At 28.8% G+C, this 21,502-nt stretch overlaps 2 protein-coding genes across 2 annotated transcripts in view; one reads left to right on the forward strand and one right to left on the reverse strand.

The window, feature by feature from the left end:
- LOC100212397 (two pore potassium channel protein sup-9) overlaps positions 1-12,436 on the reverse strand; it is a 57,313-nt gene extending 44,877 nt beyond the window's left edge. The window contains exon 1 of the mRNA XM_065793696.1: positions 12,391-12,436. The gene's annotated coding sequence lies outside the window, so the exon portion shown is untranslated. The remainder of the gene's footprint in view (positions 1-12,390) is intronic.
- LOC136078268 (protein MAK16 homolog) overlaps positions 1-20,689 on the forward strand; it is a 33,800-nt gene extending 13,111 nt beyond the window's left edge. Inside the window, exons 5-11 of the mRNA XM_065793694.1 lie at positions 17,761-17,798; positions 17,879-17,933; positions 19,713-19,787; positions 19,866-19,952; positions 20,224-20,247; positions 20,365-20,427; positions 20,506-20,689. Of these exons, the coding sequence (XP_065649766.1) occupies positions 17,761-17,798; positions 17,879-17,933; positions 19,713-19,787; positions 19,866-19,952; positions 20,224-20,247; positions 20,365-20,427; positions 20,506-20,655 (492 nt within the window). The 3' untranslated portion in view covers positions 20,656-20,689. The remainder of the gene's footprint in view (positions 1-17,760; positions 17,799-17,878; positions 17,934-19,712; positions 19,788-19,865; positions 19,953-20,223; positions 20,248-20,364; positions 20,428-20,505) is intronic.
- The last annotated feature ends 813 nt before the right edge of the window (positions 20,690-21,502 follow it).

A 21,502-nucleotide genomic window follows, 5' to 3' on the forward strand; every position in this document is an offset into this window, starting at 1 on the left:
TACCTTATGTATTTATTATTTTTTGCCTCCTAAAACAACAATATATCTATATTCACTCCATCAGTTGAACAAATAATTGTCCACCAATTTCTATAAAAACTCTTTATTTACCATCAGGACCAACTTTATATTTACCATCAGGACCAACTTTATATTTACCATCAGGACCAACTTTATATTTACCATCAGGACCAACTTTATATTTACCATCAGGACCAGCTTTATATTTACCATCAGGACCAACTTTATATTTACCATCAGGACCAACTTTATATTTACCATCAGGACATTAAAAAAAAAAAAAAAGGAGTTGAAACATTTTATCAAAGTAGAAAAGTAAATACTTCATAATATCACATAAGGTATAAATGAAGGTGTTTCATTTATACCTTATGTGAATTACATTTAGGGGGTCCAAAAATAACTTTTTTTGGATTTTGTGTAGTTTAACACTTTTTCTTAATTAATTTATGCTGATTTCAAATTACTTAATACTTTTTTTTCATTATAAATATTAGGGCTTCTACTTCAATTTCATTAAAAGTGTCTATTTTGATAAAACAATCAATTGTTAAATTAAATGAAATCATTATTATTATCAAAGTAAAATGTGTGGTAAATATTTTTCTTTTCGTTTTATCAATAAAATACGTAATCGTTATGTGTAATTATAAATACAGCAAAAAATTAGGCATTATACATGAAATTACTCCATATAAGAAACAATTACTTCATATAAGAAATAATTACTCCTTATAAGAAACAATTACTCCAATTTAGATCAATTAGAACAATTTGTAACAATCACTAGTGAAAATGGGAAATCACTTCATTGCAACCATGGTATGTTGATTTTAGTTCTTTCTCAGAATCAAAAGGTCTTGGGTTCAATGTTGGCTCTGACCAGATAAGCGACATTGTTAAGGAAGAATGTGTAAACTTCCTAGTTACATTACTCTTCCATGGTGCTTTCAATAAGATGCTTAGTTTTTCTTGGAGCACCTAAACAACTAAAAAAAAAGTCATGGTAGGTGATTGTTGATTGTAGTGAGGACTTTCCAAGTTAAGTAGAAACTTTAAATTATTAGCTTATTCTTCTGTCACATTTTTTGTATTTTTATCAATAATTATGAATTTAAATAAAATGGATCTTTGCTGCAATGACTTACTATTTTTTGATTGTTACTAAAATAAACATCCCATTCATCAATGTTTTTTTGACATTTAACTTATCTTTCTGTTTTTCAACATATTTATTGACATCTGACTCACAAGTAAATGGGCTCCCTTGTAATTTCAAACAAGCTAAGATATAATATATCTTGGATGCCTAATGTAAAGCTTACAGTTCTTTCTTGCTAACCAGCTCTGTTGTTTCTGTCACTGGTTCCAACTGTATTTTATATTTTTAAATTTTTAATTAATGTGACACAATTCCCGAAAGATTTCTCAATTACCTAAATCTTGATTTCGCAATGGTTTGGATATTTCAGTATATTACCATGAAGAAATTTCTGTAATCGTTGGTATTTTCAAAGCCAATTGCAATGAGTGCCACGCTGACGCTTAAGTTTAATGTTATTTATAACTGTTTTATAAATTGTAAAAACCTGATTAAAAACGTAATACATCCGTTATTCCATTATTGTATCTTTATTCCAAACCCATAATACTTTCTTATTTTCTGTTCAAGAAATATAACAAAATTTTGCTAAACTATTTGCAAAAATGATAAAATCAGTAGTTTATGATTTATTAATTTATTAGTTTGTTACTACTTGTTGCAATACTTTTCATTTTAATCTGTATCTAAATTCTGTTTACAAAATTAATAGCAAAGTATTTTTTAATGAAGTAAATCAAAACAAATTTTTACATAAGATAAGACTTATTTTTATTTAAGTGCAACTTTCAATCATTTTAATTCAAAGTTATCTAAAAAAATTTAAATTGCATAAATTTTAACATAAAGTTGCATAACTTTACACGCAAAGAATATGCTTCAAAGATTTCTAGTTTTTAAGTTTTTTAATATTTTTAAAATGCTAAAAATTGAAGTAGAATGTCAACCACAAAAAAAAAAAGCAAAAACTGAATTGTTTATTAAAATTTCCTAAAAAAATTAAATAAGAAAAATTGTTAAACAAAAAATGTAATATTTTGGACCCCCTCTAATTACATCCATTTTAATTTATTTAGTAAAGCAGTGGAGATTAATAGATTTAAACAATCTATTAATCTAAGGATGTTTTTTGGAAAAGAAGATAAAAATCAATTAACTCACCCATTCTGCAAATAATCACAATGGACATACCTTCGAATACCTACAACCAACACATGAGTAATTATTTTTTACTGATTAGTCATGACATTAAAATAATTATGAAAAAACCCAAATTTAAAGTTGCCAATAATCTTTTACCAGAAAAGTCTATAGCATTTGAAAAACTACATAACAATAAAGACAGCATATTCAAAAGAGCAGCTTAAGGTTGTGTCTGTATTTTATATAAGGTACAGTATGAGAATAAAATTACTTATCCATTGAAAGATGTTAATACAGTCAACAGTGTCATTAAAAAAGGTAAGTCTAACATTCCATCTCTAATTCATGGGACTGATCTTACTACCTCTTTCAAAGGATAAGAAAGAACTATTTTCAACTAATTTTTATTTTAATTTAACTTTTGAATCTTATGATCATACTCTTCATGCTGTTCCAGTTAAACAGATTAACTCATTGTTAGACTCATTTCTTTTTAACGGTTTTATTAAAGTCAACCTTAAAGGCCAACACTCTTTTTCATTTCCAGTAACTTCTTGGGTACCACAAGGTTTTTTCTTTGATATTGTTTTGTTTTTTATCTACATTAATGACCTTCCTAACAATCTTATATCTAAAGTGGCTCTTTTTTCTGACAACTCAACTTTATACTCCTGTCAAAAAAAAAAAAGACAAAAAGTCTTCTCTTTGATCGTTTAAAGCAGATCTTGAATATGATCTCAATTCAACATATTGGGTCTTGCAATGGCATATGAGTTTTGACTCCTACAAGACAATAAGAATTATTTACTGCAAACAACTATCGCAACACTGTCAACATATTAATGAATGGCACATTTCCTTGGAATGTGTTTCAATCCAAAAGAGTTTCTAGGATTTTTGAATTTTTTTGTCATTGCTAAGTCACTTTGTTATTGTTATCACTGTAATGTCTTCAATTAAGATCTTTTTTTTTTTTTTGACAGCTGTTCTGTTTTCAGTTTTACATCTGTGAGCTACTATAACTAGTTAAACCCCTAATTACGAGGACTGAATGTGAGTTTGTATGTGTTTGTGTGTTTATGTATGTGTGTGTTTGTGTATATATATGTATGTGAGAGTGTGGGTGTATATATATATATATATATATATATATATATATATATATATATATATATATATATATATATATATATATATATATATATATATATATATATATATATATTAGGGTGTCCCGTTTTCAGGGTCACATTTTATTTTGACTGCTCCTAGCATTTTTCTGCTGCATATATTGAGAAAATGAGATCTGTAAAGTTTTAGAGCTCTGACTTAATTTTTGTGACTACACAAGCCACCTTAAGTTTCAAAAATCATGATTTTTGGGTGAAAAAAGCCTATTTTTACAGTGCTTGTGTAGTCATAGTTTGAAAGATACAGGCTAATCTTATGTCAGGCCTTTGCATAAGAGGCGTGCGGTCGCACACCTTATATGACCACACATATAATACTTTCTTTTGACAACTTGGCCACAACTCTTTGCAAGTTCTGACAAAAAACCTCTTTTAAAAAAAGCACTAAAAAAAACAAACAAATGTAAATGTGATTTTAATTTAATTGATTCCATAATTATAATTTAACTACTACAAAATTTCCTGAGTACTTTATTGCAACGTAATAAAAGGCGAACATTGAAAAAAATATTCAGATTAGAGTTTATAGCAAAATGAGTACAGAAGCTATTAAAAAATAATTACAAACTGTTTTATAATGGAAATATAATTTCTAATATAAAATTATTTAATAAAAAAAAAGCATTACAATAATCTTGAAACAATCGCATGTGCTGACTATTTTTTAACTATCCCAGGGCGTGAATTCTTTTTTTTTTTTTTAATGAACGTTGACTTGCGTATCTTTATTTATTGACGAATGTCAATAAATAAGTTTATGAGATTTATGTAAAATAAGGGAGTTTTATTTTCAAATAATTTTTATTTTAGTTAATAAGTTATTAAATACATCAAAGATGCTTGGTAAATTTATTCAATTTTTTTTTTTTACACATTTGCAAAATTGATAAATGTACAATAAAAATAACTTTTTAAAGTGTTTTTAATATGCAAACAAACATTACTTCACTTTAAGAAAAATTAGAAAATTTCAAAAAAAGGCATGCAAAACTTTATTTATAATGAATTCATTTGCTTTAAACTTTTAATGTAATTGCTAGTTACATAAAAGAAACCGTGCTTAAACATTACGATCGCTATCTTTGATAAAAGAAAGCAATCGAAATGTTTAAGCACAGTTTCTTTTGAAGTTTTTGCAAAAGCATTCATTTTAAGTAAAATTTTAGATGCTTTTGTGAGCGCATCCAAAAACCATGCTACTTTATTCTATAGCATACTTAGTTATTTTACTTAAAAATAACACTTTTGAAAAAAGTAATTATGTTTTGGCATTTTTTTTTAAAAGTCTCTGAAATTAATTGTTTTTTCATTTTAAATATGTTTTTTATAATAAATAAAAAGCTATCAATCAAAATTATTTTGAAAAAAAAATTGCTGAAGTAATGCGTTTGTTTTGAATAATCTCAATCAAATGCCAACACGCTTCTTAAATTTTGGCGTAAGCAAAATTTAAGAAGCGTGTTTTAACAAATGCGTGCACGTTTGTCAATTTGTCGCACCCTATATCATTTTAACAAGATATCAAAACAAAGTTTTATATGCGTGGTCATTTAGGACATGCTATCGCATGCCTCTTATGAGAAGGCCTGTTATGTTGAACCATGTACTATTAACCCTCATTAGTTATGTTGAACCATGTACTATTAACCCTCATGGTTCAACATAACCCTGTTATGTTGAACCATGTACTCTTAACCCTCATTAGTAGAAAAAATTGTGAGCAGTTTGAATAAAACCGTTAGTTAGGTTTGAAGTGAGTTCAAAGATACTTAGTTGACACAGTTTACCCATTTTTATGCGGTTTGACGCGGTTGACAAAATCAAACAGAATACTGATCTAATCATTATGAAATGGGTCTAAATTGATTTCCGAACCCTTTTCACACCTAATTAGACCAACGAAAATCCAAAATCGGTTAAAAAGTACTAATTATATGTTTAATTTTATTTATATATTATGCTAGATATTTAAACCACTAATTCTACAACATATTTCCATTTCATTTTCTTTCCACCACTCCCTTGTGGTCTTCCAGCCTTTCTTTTCTGGTTCACTGCTGGGAGAAGATCTTGCCTCAGCTCTTCATCATGGCTTCCATCAACAAAGTCCTGTATAAGCTTAACATTCCTCTCTGCAGCATCATTAGTTACAGGAATGTTGGAGATAAAATCCTTGAACTTTGTGTAGCCAGACAATCTGTTCCACATGCTAGGTAGATTCTTCATCCATTCAAGCTGCTGGCTAACCATTTTTAAGATGTTAAATAACAAAATGGATTCTGAATCAACAAACTCAGACAACCTGGGCATCTCTCCTTCTTTATCAATGAAATCTGATACATTAACCATCTTACACATAAATGACAGAGGATCTTTTTTCCGTTGAATCATTTATCATCAGGATTATTTCAGCAATTTCAGTCTTTTCCTTATCTGACACTCTAGAATCCAGTAAACTAAATGGGATCAAAGTTGGATGAAGATACCATGTATGGTTTGCAATGCTATCAAGAGATTTAGCTGCAACATTAGGTCTGCTCTTCATGTATGACTTCATCTCGCAGATTGCTTCTATGTCATGTCTTGGAGAAATTACAGTCTGAGATGAGGTTAAGAACCACTTTGCATAATACAATGCTACAAACTCAGAGATGGCCTCAACTTCTCTTTTTGTAGAAGCTGTGGAAACAATATCTGTCATTTAGCTCAGAATTTGCAGCTTCATGTAATATATAGCCTGTGCCATAAACCTTGCATGATGAATTGCTCCAGGTTGTCGAACTGTCAGTTGATCAATCTCTGGGGATAAATAGAATTGAACAATTTCTGCTAGCTCCCAATAATCATCTCAGGGTATTTTGTCTTCATCCAACAGCTTTGTGATGATTTCTAGGGACACTCTAGCAGCATTGTCAAGTTGTTGATTTACTCCATATTTGAATTTGCAAAGTTTATTTTGATCAATCAGAATAAGAGAAAACTTATCCAACAGTTTCTTGAAGAGTTGGTTATCTGGACCTGAGGTTGTCCTAAAGAGCTTTGCAACATTCTTAATATGACACTCATAGACATGATGTCTGTAAGCAAGATGCATAACAGGTCTTCCAAGATAGATATTTAACCTGGAATTTACTCCTTTTTCTTTACCTGTATTTGACGCAATGGTGTCAAATACTAGACCTTTAATGTCATCTTTGAGTGAGTTTTCTTCTAAAATCTTAATAATCTTCTCAGTCTGACAAGCTCCAGTAGAATAAGTGACAGGAGGTACTCCAAGCAAAAAAATGTTCTCCATCACAAGTTACACTCAATGCTAAGCGCTCTCTTTTGAGTTTCTTTCCATCAGTATACTCTTTGACTAGCTTTCAATCGCAATAAAGAATCATGTTTGATCCAGCTTTTGCTCTTAGAGGTGCCTGTTTCCTCTGAAGGTATTTCTGTTTCACTTGAAGTTGAAACCTGCAGCTCAGAATGATAACTCTGGTCATGATCTGCTCCAGACATTCTTACTCTTGTCTGTTGAGATCTTTGAGCAGAATAAATGCACCTTTTATCTTTCTTCCCAATGTACATTTTCCTGTAACTTCTTTGATCATTTATGAAAATGATATCTTCTTGTCTACTTGAGATCTTTTCTTTTCTTTCTCTGATATTTGTATCACATCACTGGGCATAACATCAAAAAGAACAGGCAAAATATTGTCTTTGAAAATTATTCTCTTTTCTACTTCTTTAGTGTTTTGCCTTTTTTTTTGAAGAGAAATCAATTTTTTGTGCTTGGCTAGCAGTTCACTCATTTTCTTCTGTACTTTCTCCACTCTGGATGTTGGAATTCCAGCTTTTTCATAAATAGCAGTGACCTTTTTAACCAAACACTGACAATTTTCCTCGCAAATGAGCTTGAAATCATGAGAGAATCCACAGCAGAGAAGGGTGTTATCTTTGATATTAGGATTTTCAGACTTTAAAAAATAATAATGCTCCTAAATATCTTTGTTAGAAGGGAGTTGATTGTCATTCAACTTGTCACTTATACTCTTAAGAAGAAATATTTCTTTCTTTTTTCTGGTTTTAGCCATTTTGTTCAATTAAGTTTACTCTCTGCACGGAAGTCATATAACAACTATAATAGGCAGAAGTTTATAAAAGTGTCCTATCACTTACAGAATTATAAAGTGTTCTTTCACTTAAAAAGATAAAGTTTCTCAAAGTTCCAATAACAGTGTTCTATCACTACTTTGAAGCACTTTTGGTAATCCTTCAGTTAAGTGGTGTAAAATAAAATTATTATTTTGCTTTTAAAACGTTTCAGACATTTTGAAACAATGCAAGAAAGCAAAATAATAATTTTATTTTACGCCGCTTAACTGAAGGATTACCGTTGCAACTAACCCCCAGGCCCCACCCCTTGCCAAAAAAATGCATTGCTCCAAATAACCCCCTCCCCAAACCCCAAGGTCAGAGTTTGCTCACCACATTTAGATTGTAGTATTCCCCACCCCCTCCCCCCACCTTAATTTATATAACACGCAATATTATAGGCATTTTTACATGTTTCAAATCTTGTCACTTCAGGAATGAATATTTTGGAGAAATATACATAACTTTAACATTTTTCAACCGATTTTGGATTTTTGTTGGTCTAATTAGGTGTGAAAAGGGTTCAGAAATTGACTTAGACCCATTTCATAATGATTACATCAGTATCTTGTTTGATTTTGTCAACCGCGTCAAACTGCATAAAAATGGGTAAATTGTGTCAACTGCATATCTTTGAACTCACTTCAAACCTATATAACAGTTTTATTCAAACTGCTCCCAATTTTTTCCTAACTAATGAGGGTTAATAGTGCATGGTTCAACATTAGATTGGCCTGTATTTTTCAAACTGTGACTACACAGGCACTGTAAAGATAGGCTTTTTCACGCAAAAATCATGAATTTTAAAACTTAAGGTGGCTTGTGTAGTCACAAAAATAAAAATAGAGCTCTAAAACTTTACAGATCTCATATCTCATATAATAATAATAATAATAATTAGAGATTAAAGTGCCATTATTTACAACAATCACAATAGTGATGAAGTAATTCAGAAGCACTAAAACAAGTTGGCTATGAGTTTGAAAAAGCATTTATAAAAAGTTCATATTTTAGTCTTTTTTTAAATGTTTCTAAAGAGGTTGAGTTTCGTGTGTTCATAGATAAACCATTCCAAATTCGAGGTGCAGTCATACAAAAAGAATTTGAGCCCAGAGAAGTTTTTTGTTGACGACGTGTAAGTTGACAACTGTCTAATGATCTAGTTTTTTGTTTTGAAGTTCGGACTTCTAGGAGTTCAAATAAATATGCAGGAGATTTATATAATAAAATTTTGTATGTGATAACTGATATCTTATAGATTATTCTTTGATTTATTGGTAACCAATGAAGTGATTTCAGCAATATTTTTGAATTTAAATGAATAGGAGAATGGAAAACAATTCGAGATAAGCTATTTTGAATTCGTTGGAGTTTTTTAACATTTTTTTTTATAAGTACCAGATAAAAGACTGTTACAATAGTCAAGCTGAGTGTTAACAATGCCACATGCAATTGTATTTGCAGCTTCTTTAGTCAGACATGGACGAATGTGGCGAAGTGCACGAATATGGTAATTGCAGGATTTAATAGTGTTGTTTATGTGCTTGTCCATAGAGAGCGATGAATCTAGGGTGACGCCAAGGATATTTACTGAATTTATCGTTGTTAGTGTTGTTCCAGAAATAACAATTTTTGAATCATTTTTATGCTTGGTAATTTGTTTTCTAGATCCAAATAAAACAGCTTCTGTTTTATTTGGGTTGAGCAGAAGTCCATTTTCTAGAAACCACTTCGTTACTGCATCAGCACACACATTGATTTTATTAATGCTATCTATGCCTGGGTTGATGACAGTATAAAGTTGGGTATCATCAGCATATTGATGATGATTGGTACCGAGTTTAGCTATAATACGATATATAGGTGAAACAAACATGGAAAATAGAAATGGGCCTAATACACTTCCCTGTGGTACTCCTGTTGAACTTGCTATTAGTCTAGATTTTGTTGATCCAATAGAAACAAAAGATTTTCGAGAGTGCAAGTATGATGTCAGCCATTTTAGTGCAATATCTGTGACACCAAATTCATCTTTAATACGGGAAATCAGCAGGCTGTGATCAATTGTATCAAATGCTGAAGATATGTCAAGAGATAGAAGAATAGTGTTCAAAGCATCATCAATGTTTAGCAGGATGTCATTGCATATCTTTAATAGTGCTGTTTCGGTTGAGTGATTCGATCTAAAACCAGATTGTAAAGGATTGAAGTTAATAGATGAAGTTACGTGTGGAAGAAGACGAGATAATGCAAGCTTTTCAAGAATTTTGGAAATTGTATTGAGATTTGATATTGGGCGTAGATTTGATAAGTCAAATTCTGCTAGTCCTGATTTTTTGGGAATTGGTGTTATTTGAGCAACTTTATATGAGGCTGGGAAAATTCCAGATTTGAATGAGAGGTTAGCAAGGTGAGCTATAATTGGACTGAAAAGTTCTGAACAAGATTTAAGGATGTATGTTGGAATAATATCAAGTGGCGATGTCTTAGGTTTGAGAGCTTTGATTATTTTTGACACATCTGTAGGTGTGACTGTACCAAATGTTGTTAAAATATTTACCGGGGGATGTAACTCTGAGATGAATTTGGATTTTGAATTTTTTGCAAGCCTTTCCTGAATAGTATTTTTTATACTTTCAAGTTTGTTTATGAAATATTGACTTATTATATTGCATTTTGCTTCTGGTATTGTGTTTTTAGTTTTAGAACTATTTGAATGTAGTAATTTCTTGGCAATATTCCATGTTTCTTTCTGATTACCATATGCTGAATTTAGTTTTTCCTTATAATGATTACATCTGGATTTATGAATTGCTGCTGATGACTCGCGGCATGCAATTCGATATAGTTTTTTATCTAATAAGTTTCCAGTTTTTTTATAACAACGCTCCAGTTTACGACGTCTGATTTTTTTATTCTTGGCATCTGAAGATAACCAATTATCATCATGTTTACCAGGTCGCATTGAATATTTCCGAATGGGTGCTAAATGATCGAGAACAGTTGTTATATTTGCTCTTATTTGTTCAGCATAATCATCCACATTGTTTTCAGGTGATAAGCAACATGGCATTACTTGCAGTTCTTTTATAAAGCATGACAAGTTTAGTTTTCTAAAGTTTCGTTTTGAAAACCAAACAGTTTTACTATTTAAAGGTTGATGATAAAGTGCAACCCGAATCATATAGTGATCTGAAATACCCTCATCAGTTACTTGAATATTGTTGAGTGAAATGTCATCATGTCGATTTATTACTAGATCAAGCAAGTTGGCTATACCGGTAGTAGATGATATGCGGGTTGGAGATTGAACTCTTTGTATCATGTTGTAGGTGTCTAGAATCTCAGCAAGTCTTGGATTGCAGGTTGTTGGAGTAGTACCTGGGCAGTTAAAGTCACCACACAGAAGTATTTCTCCAGATAATGTTTGAAGTTCTTCTAGGAGATCAGATAATTCGAAAAAGAAAATATTTGTTGGTATGATTGGATTTGATCGGTAAATAGCAATAATATTGTAGATATTATTTGCCAGATTTAGTTTGGCAGATGTACGTTCATAAGACAGGCAGGTAGACAATAACGAGAGTGGTTTGATATTTAAGTTGTCCCGGTATATTATTGCAACGCCTCCTCCACGATGATCTGATCGACAGTATTGAATTGTTTTAAAGCCTGTTGGGGCCATATCTTCTTGAATTGCAGGAGGGTCGTCTGACTTTATCCAAGTTTCAGTGAGTATAAAAATATCTAGAGAATGATTATGCACTATATCATGAATGATAGCAGATTTTTTTATAGCAGATTGAACATTTTGTATACCCAAGTTCAATGTAGAGGATCTTTTAATTTTTATATGTAAATTATGCTGATTTGATTTCAATCCATTTGAGTTCACCTGATCGTATACCCCAATAATATTTTTTTCCATTATGCACATTGTATCGTTGCCTCCCATTTGTTCCCTCGACTTCATGAGCAAGTGCTGCGTTTCTAGAATTTCTAACTTTTCTGAGTTCACTGTGGAACAATCTCTCGTTTGCAGTTTTGTCTTTGTTAATAAAGATATTTTTGAAGTTGATATTATCATTTAACTTTTTGGAATTTTTAATCAAATAATTTTGAGTTTCTTTGTTCTCCAATTCAACTAAGATGAGGTTAGGTGGTCCTTCTGGTCTTTTAGTATTTTTAGTTAGTCGAATTATTCTTTTTGTATTTGTTATTGAAAAATCTGGTTTTATTGCTTTTAGTAATGTTTCGATGGTTTTTTTATCCTTTTCTTCATTAATTTGTTTGTCTAAAGTAGTATGATCAGCTACCCCACTTATAATGATGTTGTTTTCAATTCTTTTTTTATTATTAAACTCGTTTGTAATTTTTGCCATCATTACCACTTCAGTTTCTTTAGGTTTTGATTGATTTTGCTGAATTGATGTTGCTTGTGCATATGTGAATATTGTTTTTGGTTTATTTGATGTTGCTATTGAGACATTTAACTTTTCATCTTCAAGAATTTTAAGTCGCTTTAAAAGGTCAGAAACAATATATGATATTTTACCACACCATTTATGCATATTTTTGGTAACTTCAGCAGATGCACTAGGAATTGTTGGCCAATTTTGCTCCTCTAAGCATTCATAGTCGAACTCCATGTTTTTTTTTGTTTTTTTATATATTTTTTATAAATATATGAGAGGGCTACCACACTGAATAACAATGGATTACCTCTTGATGTCTTTTGTAGGAGGGTTACCACCCTGAATAACAGTGGATTACCTCCTTAGTATATATATTAACCTTATTAACACAAATAGAACTGTTAGTTTTTTGTGTTTTTTTCCGTATATATATATATATATATATATATATATATATATATATATATATATATATATATATATATATATATATATATATATATATATATATATATATATATATATATAAGCATAATCAAGTACTTTGTCTTTGTTAAATTTGAACTATTGAACTGTGGGCCTTAGTTTAGCAAAAAGGTCAAAACTAAAATTTATATATTAACTTTTTTTATTCATTTGCAATCAATATGCTAATATGGCGAAGTATGTTTATTTTATAATCCAGTTGATCAATTTTTGATCTCCTTTAGGGTACTAAAGGAGATCAAAAATTGATCTCCTTTAGTTTTTATTACTTTATTATTTTAGGGTAATATTGGCAATACACCTGTGACTTTCAGAAATAAGTGATCATTGTGATTTTGATGACTATTTCAAAAAACATTTTAGCTTTTTTTTAGCTTTTTTTACATTTTAAATACATATTTTTGTGACTTTTTTTGCAAAATTTAAAAGAAAACTAAAATCCAGTATTTGAAATACTATGTTTGTAGTACCACAACTGAGTCCCTGTGTATGAAGGTGGGATGAAGTTAACTTAAAAAGATATCTTAATATTTTAAACAAGTATTGGTAAAAATATTGTCTGCCTTCACTTGCTTCCCCCTCCTTTCCTTCCTGGCTGCTGCATGTTGTCAAAAGTATTTTAAGGTACTCCTTAAGGTTTAAAAAATCCAAACATTGAATAATTATTTTTGAAGAATTATGAAAAAAATTCATAAAAAAAATTTCTTTACTTTTGCTTATGCAAATATAATTTTTTAAAACAAACGCATTACTTCAGTATTTTTTTTCAAATAATTATGTTAAGTTTTTAATTATGATAAAAAAAAAGTATTTATAATAAAAAACAATTAGTTACTAAGATTTAAAACACATTTTAAAGTTTTAAAAGAAACCATGCACATGATTACTTTCTTCAATAGCATTACTTTTAAATAAAATAACAAAGTATGCTATTGAAGAAAGAAATTATATTTTAGCCTAGTTTTTGCATGCCTTAGCAAAAGCATGCAAAATTTTACTTAAAATAAATGCATTTCCAATTACTTTAAAAGAAACCATGCTTAATAGATTCCAGCAATTTTTGGTATTAAGTTGCTTCAAGATGGAGTAGATATTTTATAAGAAAATAAAAACTCAAAAATAAAAAGAAACGAGTTTGAAATAAGCTACTAGTAAACTAGTAACTATCTTATTTGAAAAATTTTTGAAAAAATTAAATTTGAAAAATCAACATAAATAAACTGCTTTAAAGACTCCATTTTTTGTAGAATTACAAAGAAATGCATCATTAAAAATAAGTGAATGTAAACAACACTAAAACTTTTGAGCGATTTATTTATTTTTTCTGCATTGAATTAAAGTTTTCAAGCTAATAAGATGAATGTTTTTTTTTTCTAATTTTAAAACAAAATTATCCGAATTTTTTTTGTGTTGACCTTAAAAATATGGTTTTTATAGATAAAACATAAAAACCATATTTTTTTAATAAATATTTTATTAGTTACATTTATCCTGCCTAGACTCTTCTACAGCTTGTGGCCCGGACAACAGACCTGTTATTGTCTTGCCGAAGTGTTCTCCAGAGCTGTCGTCTATACTCTCAAAACTATTTAATAAGTGCTTATCAGAGTCTTGTTTTCCAGCCTGCTGGAAAGCGGCATCTGTTTTCCCTATCTTCGAAAATTCTGGAGAGCGATCTGGTTCGTCTAACTACTGTCCCATAAGTCTTCTTCCTATCATAAGCAAGGTTTTTGAATCTTTAATTAACAAACACTTAATTTCTCATCTTGAATCTAATAACTTACTTTCTGACCATCAATATGGATTTCGATCTTCTCATTCTACAGGTGATTTGCTAACAGTAATAGCTGATAGGTTTTATCGTGCATTAGATAAAGGGGAAGAGGTTAAGGCCATCGCTCTTGACGTTTCAAAAGCTTTTTATAAAGTTTGCCATGCTGGTCTTCTCCATAAGCTTTCTTCTTATGGTGTATCTGGCAACATCTTTAAGATTATTCCTTCCTTTCCAATCGTAGTATAGAAGTTGTCCTCGATGGACACCACTCTTCTTCTTATTCTGTAACTTCAGGGGTTCCTCAAGGTTCTATCCTTGGCCCTAAACTCTTTTTAAATTACATTAATGATGTTCCAGATATTCTCACATCTAAGGTGGCATTGTTTGCTGATGATACTACCATTTATTCTTGTCGCGATAAGAAGCCAACAATCTCTGATTGTTTGGAGGGGGCATTTGAGCTTGAAAAGGATCTCACTTCTGCTACAGCATGGGGCTCACAGTGGCTGGTGAACTTTAATTCAGATAAAACTCAATTTTTTTTAGCCAATCGTTATCACAGTAATTTAGATCTTCCTATATTTATGAACGGTGATGTACTCGATGAGTCATCTACTCTTCACCTTCTAGAATTAACTCTTACTTCCAATCTTTCTTGGAAACCATTTATCAAATCACTTGCAAAATTAACATCTGCTAAGGTTGCATCTCTTTATTGAGCTCGTCGCTTTCTTACATCGGATTCTATTCTCTATCTCTATAAATCTCAAATCCGGCCTTGTATGGAATACTGTTGCCATATCTGGGGCGGTTCTTCTAATGATGCCCTTTCTCTTTTAGACAAGGTGCAAAAACGCATTGTAAACATAGTTGGACCTGCTCTTGCAGCCAACCTCCAACCATTATCACATCGTCGTAGTGTTGCTTCTCTTTCTCTTTTCTACATATACTATAATGGGCATTGCTCTAAAGAGCTAGCGTCTCTTGTGCCATCTACTAAAATTCATTCTCGTGTTACTCGTCATTCAATTAAGTCTCATCCTTTTTCTGTGACTGTTCCTAAGTGCTCCAAAAATGCTTATTCGCTTAGTTTTTTTCCTCGAACATCAGCTCTTTGGAATTTGCTTCCTTGATCTTGCTTTCCTGATTCATATAATTTGCAATCCTTTAAGTCGTCCGTCAATCGTTATCTTGCTCTACAATCTTTATCTTTTCTTTTTCAGTAACTTCCAACTTTAATTAGTTGCTGCTTGCAGCCTTGTTGGAAGCAAAGATGTTTGAAATAAAAAAAATAAAAAAACTTTACGTAAGTTCATCTAATTATATATCTTTTATGTAAAACTACCAATTTTTAATTTACAAACATGTCTTAAAAAATGCAACAAGACCCAAACATGTCTAAAAATTTATAAAAATTAAAAAATAAATTGTTTACATTATTTATGAAAATAAGAGGGAAAATGTTTTACACCAACACTCGTTTTCAAAATTCAATAATTATAACTCACTCTAGTTTATGTTTCATAAGGAATTATATGTAAAAAAAAACTTGCAACTTTCAAATTTTGCACATTTTAGTTTAATGGTCTAATAAAGGGACTCCCGCTTGAAGCAATTGATTTTTCTAAAAAAAGTTGAAAATTGCTGTCTTATGCTTAAACATTAAGGTTGCTTTCTTCTATACCGTGCTTTTTTTAAAATTTTCCTTAAAGTGAAGTAAATTTTGTTTGCATATTAAAAACACTTTTAAAAGTTTTGAAAAGAATTTAATTTTTGCTGAAATATATACACAAACAAAAAGGCAAGTTAATCAAGAAAAAAAATAGTCTTTTGTTATTTTTGGTGGGAAAAGAAAGACAGAATTGGTGGCAATTTATTTTTATGTTTCAGTTCTTTTTTTCAAACATTTTTTGAACTTTTTTCCTTTTAATTTGGTACTTTGCTTTTAATTGATTTTGGTATGTTTTTGTTTTATCATAATGATTGTTTAATAAATACGTTTGATTATTTTATTCTTTTTCTTGTTTTATTTTTTATTCAACCTTTTTGTTCGTTTATACCTTTCATTATTTTTTTAATTTTTCTTTACTTTTAATTAATCTTTAAATTTTTATTTAACTATTCTTTAAAATAATTTCCTTTGTTTTTCCTTTTTTTCATTTTCACCATTTAATAAACACTTCCTTCATCTTAAGCCATTTTAATAAACACTTCCTCCATCTTAAGCCATTTTAATAAACACTTCCTCCATCTTAAGCCATTTTAAAAAACAGCTATAGTCTGCATATAAAATATGCACCCATTTAAAAAATTAAAAAAACAATTTTATTAAAAAATTATATATATGTAGATAGATACATATTTCACATCACACTTTTTATGCTAAAAATTTTTTCTTTAAAAGTCTTTGCCTTCCTCCCTAACCATGCTACCAAACCCAGAAATATGGCAACTATTAAATAATTATTTTATTCATTGCCGTACTTAGTTTGACTAATTATACTGATTTTTCCTGTACTTAATTGTAATTTTGATTTCAGAATTAGACTTCCTTACCCTAAATTTTGATACTTAACACACCAATATCATGCAAGTTGACCCTAAAAATCATGTAGCCAGATAAAAGCATGTGTGTCAGAGTGGTTTAACTGAATTTAGATTTCTAAAATTTATCCACTATAAAAAACCTATATTTTTATATATATATACAGTGCAAAAATTAAGTTGACCCTAAAACTATATAGGTCTTCAGCAAGAGTGGTCAAAAATCAGAAATTAATTCCCTTATCGCAAAAACCTATATATAATTATTTCATGTTACCCCAAAGAATATTCCAATTTTTTTATGTTACCACAAAGAAGAATATTATTGTAATATTTCAATATTAGTGTTTTATTAATTATTTAATTTTTTTTTTTAAAACTTGAAAATTATGTATGTATTCTGTTCAAATACAGAATACATACATAGTTGATAAATAAAGTTGAATATTTTAAAGATGCAATAAGTCATAATAAAAATATTTTACTTCAAAAGTATTTTACTTTAAAAGTGTTTCACTTCAAAAGTGTTTCACTTCAAAAATATTTTATTTCAAAAATATTTTCCTTCAAAAATATTGCCTTTATAAAAAAAGCAAGACAATAAAGGTAAAGTTAAAGAAAGGTAAAGTTAAAGAAAGTTAAAAAAAGGTAAAGTTAAAGAAAGGTAAAGTTAAAGAAAGGTAAAGTTAGGAATAAATTTGTAAATGTTATAACTAGTTATTAAAATTATTCTACATTTATATTTATAATCTTTAATATGTTTTTAGATTTATAAATATTATGTAAATCTAGTATTATAATTATATAAATATTAAAATTAGCTAATATAATTATTTTGGTTTTCATATATCTGGTAACAAGCTAAATTTATATCAATATTTATAATATTAATATTTTAAAGAATACAATTTTTTTAGTTTAACTTGTTTTTAAAATTTATTTTAGTATCTAATTCGAATGAGAAAACTTAGGCTTAAAACACAGTAAGTTTTTTTTTGTACTTTAAATGTTTCTTATTAATGCAGAAGGTTTGAATATTAGTTCAGATATTTTCTTTAAATAGAAAGAAACTGGTAACAGTGAATAAGAAAATTGAGCGAAGAGAAAAAACTAGAGAGGTATAATTTTTTAATATGAATTAAGAAGGAACAGTATTGCTTCTATTTATTTTCATTTATAAGTTTAATAACTTTTCAAATGCATTTTAATTGAATATGCGTCATGGTGATTTATATTATGAGTTAATATTTTAATTAATTTAAAAAGAATAATAATTTTTGTAATAAATTTTTTTTAACAATAAATAATAACTTTTTTTTAATAATAATAACTTTTTTTTTAATAATAATAACTTTTTTTTAACAATAGCTTGAATTAAAAGCAAATTTTTTTTTTCGCATAATTTTTTTTTTAATCTGATAAAATGTAGCCTTTATATAAAGCTTTTGTAAATATTTGAAATGCACAAATTTACATGTAGACGCAAAGCATTCAATTTTTTGTTACTTTAAAGATTTTTGAAGTACTGATTTTAAAATATATTTTAAAATAAGTATTTCAAGTAATATTTTAATAAGTAATAGTTATTTATAGTTAATAATTCTCCTTAATTTGCAATTTCATTTAATTTTGTCTAAAATTTGAAGTTCTAAATTTGTTTAAAACAATTAAAGTTAAAAAAAAAGTTATTGTTTTTTTGGTGTTAGCCAACATAGTTTACAAGTTTTTGCTTGATTTTTAAATATTTCCTTTTTAATGCAATCATAAATGTTTTAAATATTAAACCAATAAGGTTAACATTGATTGTATTTTTTGATTTATTTAATTCACAGATACAAATTTTATAAAGAACCTAACAGAAAAATTGTTGAAAAATAAAATGTATAATATGCAGCAATACACTGTGGTTGCTTTATCTTAGCAAACCTTGTGTGCTAGGATACATGGATTATTCTAGTGAAGTGTAACTGTAGATTAAATAAAAATTCAATTACTATTCAAGTAGCCGTGGTCATAGACCCAACCTCAGTCCAGCTATATCAGATCTGGCCTTTATCAAATATCTATTTTTGCTTATTTACTATAATTAACATTTTGTTCAGCAGCATCAGTCATTGTTTCTTGTGCAACTTCCTCTGTAAAGCTTTTTTGAAAACAAGTTAATCTTTTATTTTTTGCGTCATTTTGGTTTTGGCATGTAAATGAACGTAAATTTTTAAATTCCAAAGTTTCCTATTCCAAGAGTGCTCATTGTGTATACTGCTGGTGTGTTTATATCATACTGCTAGTGTGTTTATATCAAACATTTTTCATTAACTAGTTTTGATATGTAAAAGTTATTTTGAAATTTACACTTTGAAAAAATAATTGAAAGTTCACAAGCAAGTACTAGCTTTTTGCTTTTGTTTTCAGTTATTGTTAAAGTGGTTTGAAAACAAGCTGTGTAGCACAAAATGACAGACAAAATAGATTTGTCAATTATATATAACATGTCTTTTTTTTTTAATGTCTGTTCCCACCCTCTAAATGTGTTCTATGTAATAAAATAATACTAAAATTAAAAAATTTCCAAAAAAATTTATAAAAACATGTTTAAAAAAATTATTTTAAAAAAACTTAAAAATTTTGACTTTTTTTATTTTCATCTTAAAAACAATTAAGGCGGTTATATCTGAAAAAATTATTTCTATGTAAATTGTTTATTTTTGAAGTTTTTATATAATGTAACAATTTCTGATGATTATAATATTATCTAATCTTATAAAGTTATTTTATTATCTGTTCTTTAGCAAGTTGTCTTAATTTGATTAATAAGTTAAATAATTAAGTTGTATTTATTTAATTTTGAATAATAAATATAACCATATTGTTAAATAAACTATATCTGGTAATTTTAGAAAAAAGCATTGGTGGCAGCTCAAATTGAAAAGAATATAGAAAAAGAATTGCTCGAACGTTTAAAGAAAGGCACGGTAAGTTAAAAAAAGTTACAACTAAATATTACAAGTACTATATATGTAAGTATATCAACATTAATTTATTGATTTTAGTATGGTGATATATATAACTTCCCTGAGACAGCTTTTGATAAAGTATTAGAAGATCAAGAGATCGAATCTGATCATGGAGAAAATGAGGTACTTTATATATGATAATGATGATTGATTGATGATAATCGATGATGATGATGATGATGATGATGATGATGATGATGATGATGATGATGATGATGATGATGATGATGATGATGATGATGATGATGATGATGATGATGATGATGATGATGATGATGATGATGATGATGATGATGATGATGATGATGATGATGATGATTGTTAGTTATAAAATTGAATGAATAAAACAATGATGATTATTGTTAGTTATAAAATTTTCTTATGTTAAATATAGGATGAAGAGGAGGTTGAGGAAGATGTGAGGCTTCTTTCATATTATATTGTTTAAATATATATTTGTATTTCTAATTTATAATCGTTTATTTATTAATTAAAATAATTTATTTAATTTAAATAATTTGTAATGTTTTCATAGGGAGAAGATATTCCAGAATTTGTTGCAGATGATGAAATCGAAGAAACTGACAATGAAATGGAGGTTATGGATGTGTTTATTCAAATTTTATTAGATAATTAGTTTTTATTTTAAGTTGCTAAAATATGTTGGTATATATAGGACTATGATTATTCTGCCGAAGAAGAAGAAGAGGAGGAAGAAGAAGAAGAACCAGTGGCCAGAAGTTCTGTTAAAAAACGAAGAAAACGTATTGAAATTGAGTATGAAACTGAAAGTGAACCCAAAAAGAGGGTGAAAAATTTGAAATAGTTCTCTAAAAAAAAAAAAATATGGAAATTGAGAATCCTCTTATATTCTTTTTACATAATTTTTACATAAACGTTTTTATGACATAATTATATCCTATGAAAATAATCATATAGAACAGTGTTTCCCAACGTGGGGCGCAGGAAATTTTCAGGGGGCAATTCGGTTGTTTGGGGGCAATGAAAAAAAAAAGACTTTTTCAGTCTAAATTTAACCACATAGTCGAATCTCCAGGAAACGTCTTTTATGAAGTGCATCATGCAAAATTTTTTCGCTGAAATGCATTCGACAAACTAAGATTTGTTTCGGCAAACTAGTATTCGGAAAACTAGGATTTGATTCGGAAAACTAGAATTTGGACTAGGATTATTAGTTGCTTGTATCGTTCTGTCAATGTGCATTACCGTTAATTTGAAATAAAAGTAGTGCTGCGCTTGTAAAAGCAGTGCTGCACTTACTAGAAATGAAATTTTTAATACATTTTATAAATAAATATAAGTGATATTTAAATATAATTGGTAAGTAAATATAATTGTAAATATATTTAATTAATTATTTAGAATTTAGATGCCTCATAGAAAAATAAAGGAATATGTAATGATTGTTACGAAAACAACTCCTTTTGGACAATCATTTCAAACCCTAGTTCAGAATAACGACTTGCGGTTGCGGAACAAGCGATTTCCTTTGGAGAATTGCATGAAAACTTATTGCGAAAGTATTTTCTTGAGAGACTAATTCCGCACGCGGAATTCTCACTTAAAAGCCATAGCCCTAAACATAATAACAGTTGGAATAACAAGTCGAGAAAACTACAACAGTTAATATATAAGTAGTTGTTTATAATTTA

The sequence above is a fragment of the Hydra vulgaris genome, chromosome 03 (assembly GCF_038396675.1).
Source record: "Hydra vulgaris chromosome 03, alternate assembly HydraT2T_AEP".
NCBI lineage: Eukaryota > Metazoa > Cnidaria > Hydrozoa > Anthoathecata > Hydridae > Hydra > Hydra vulgaris.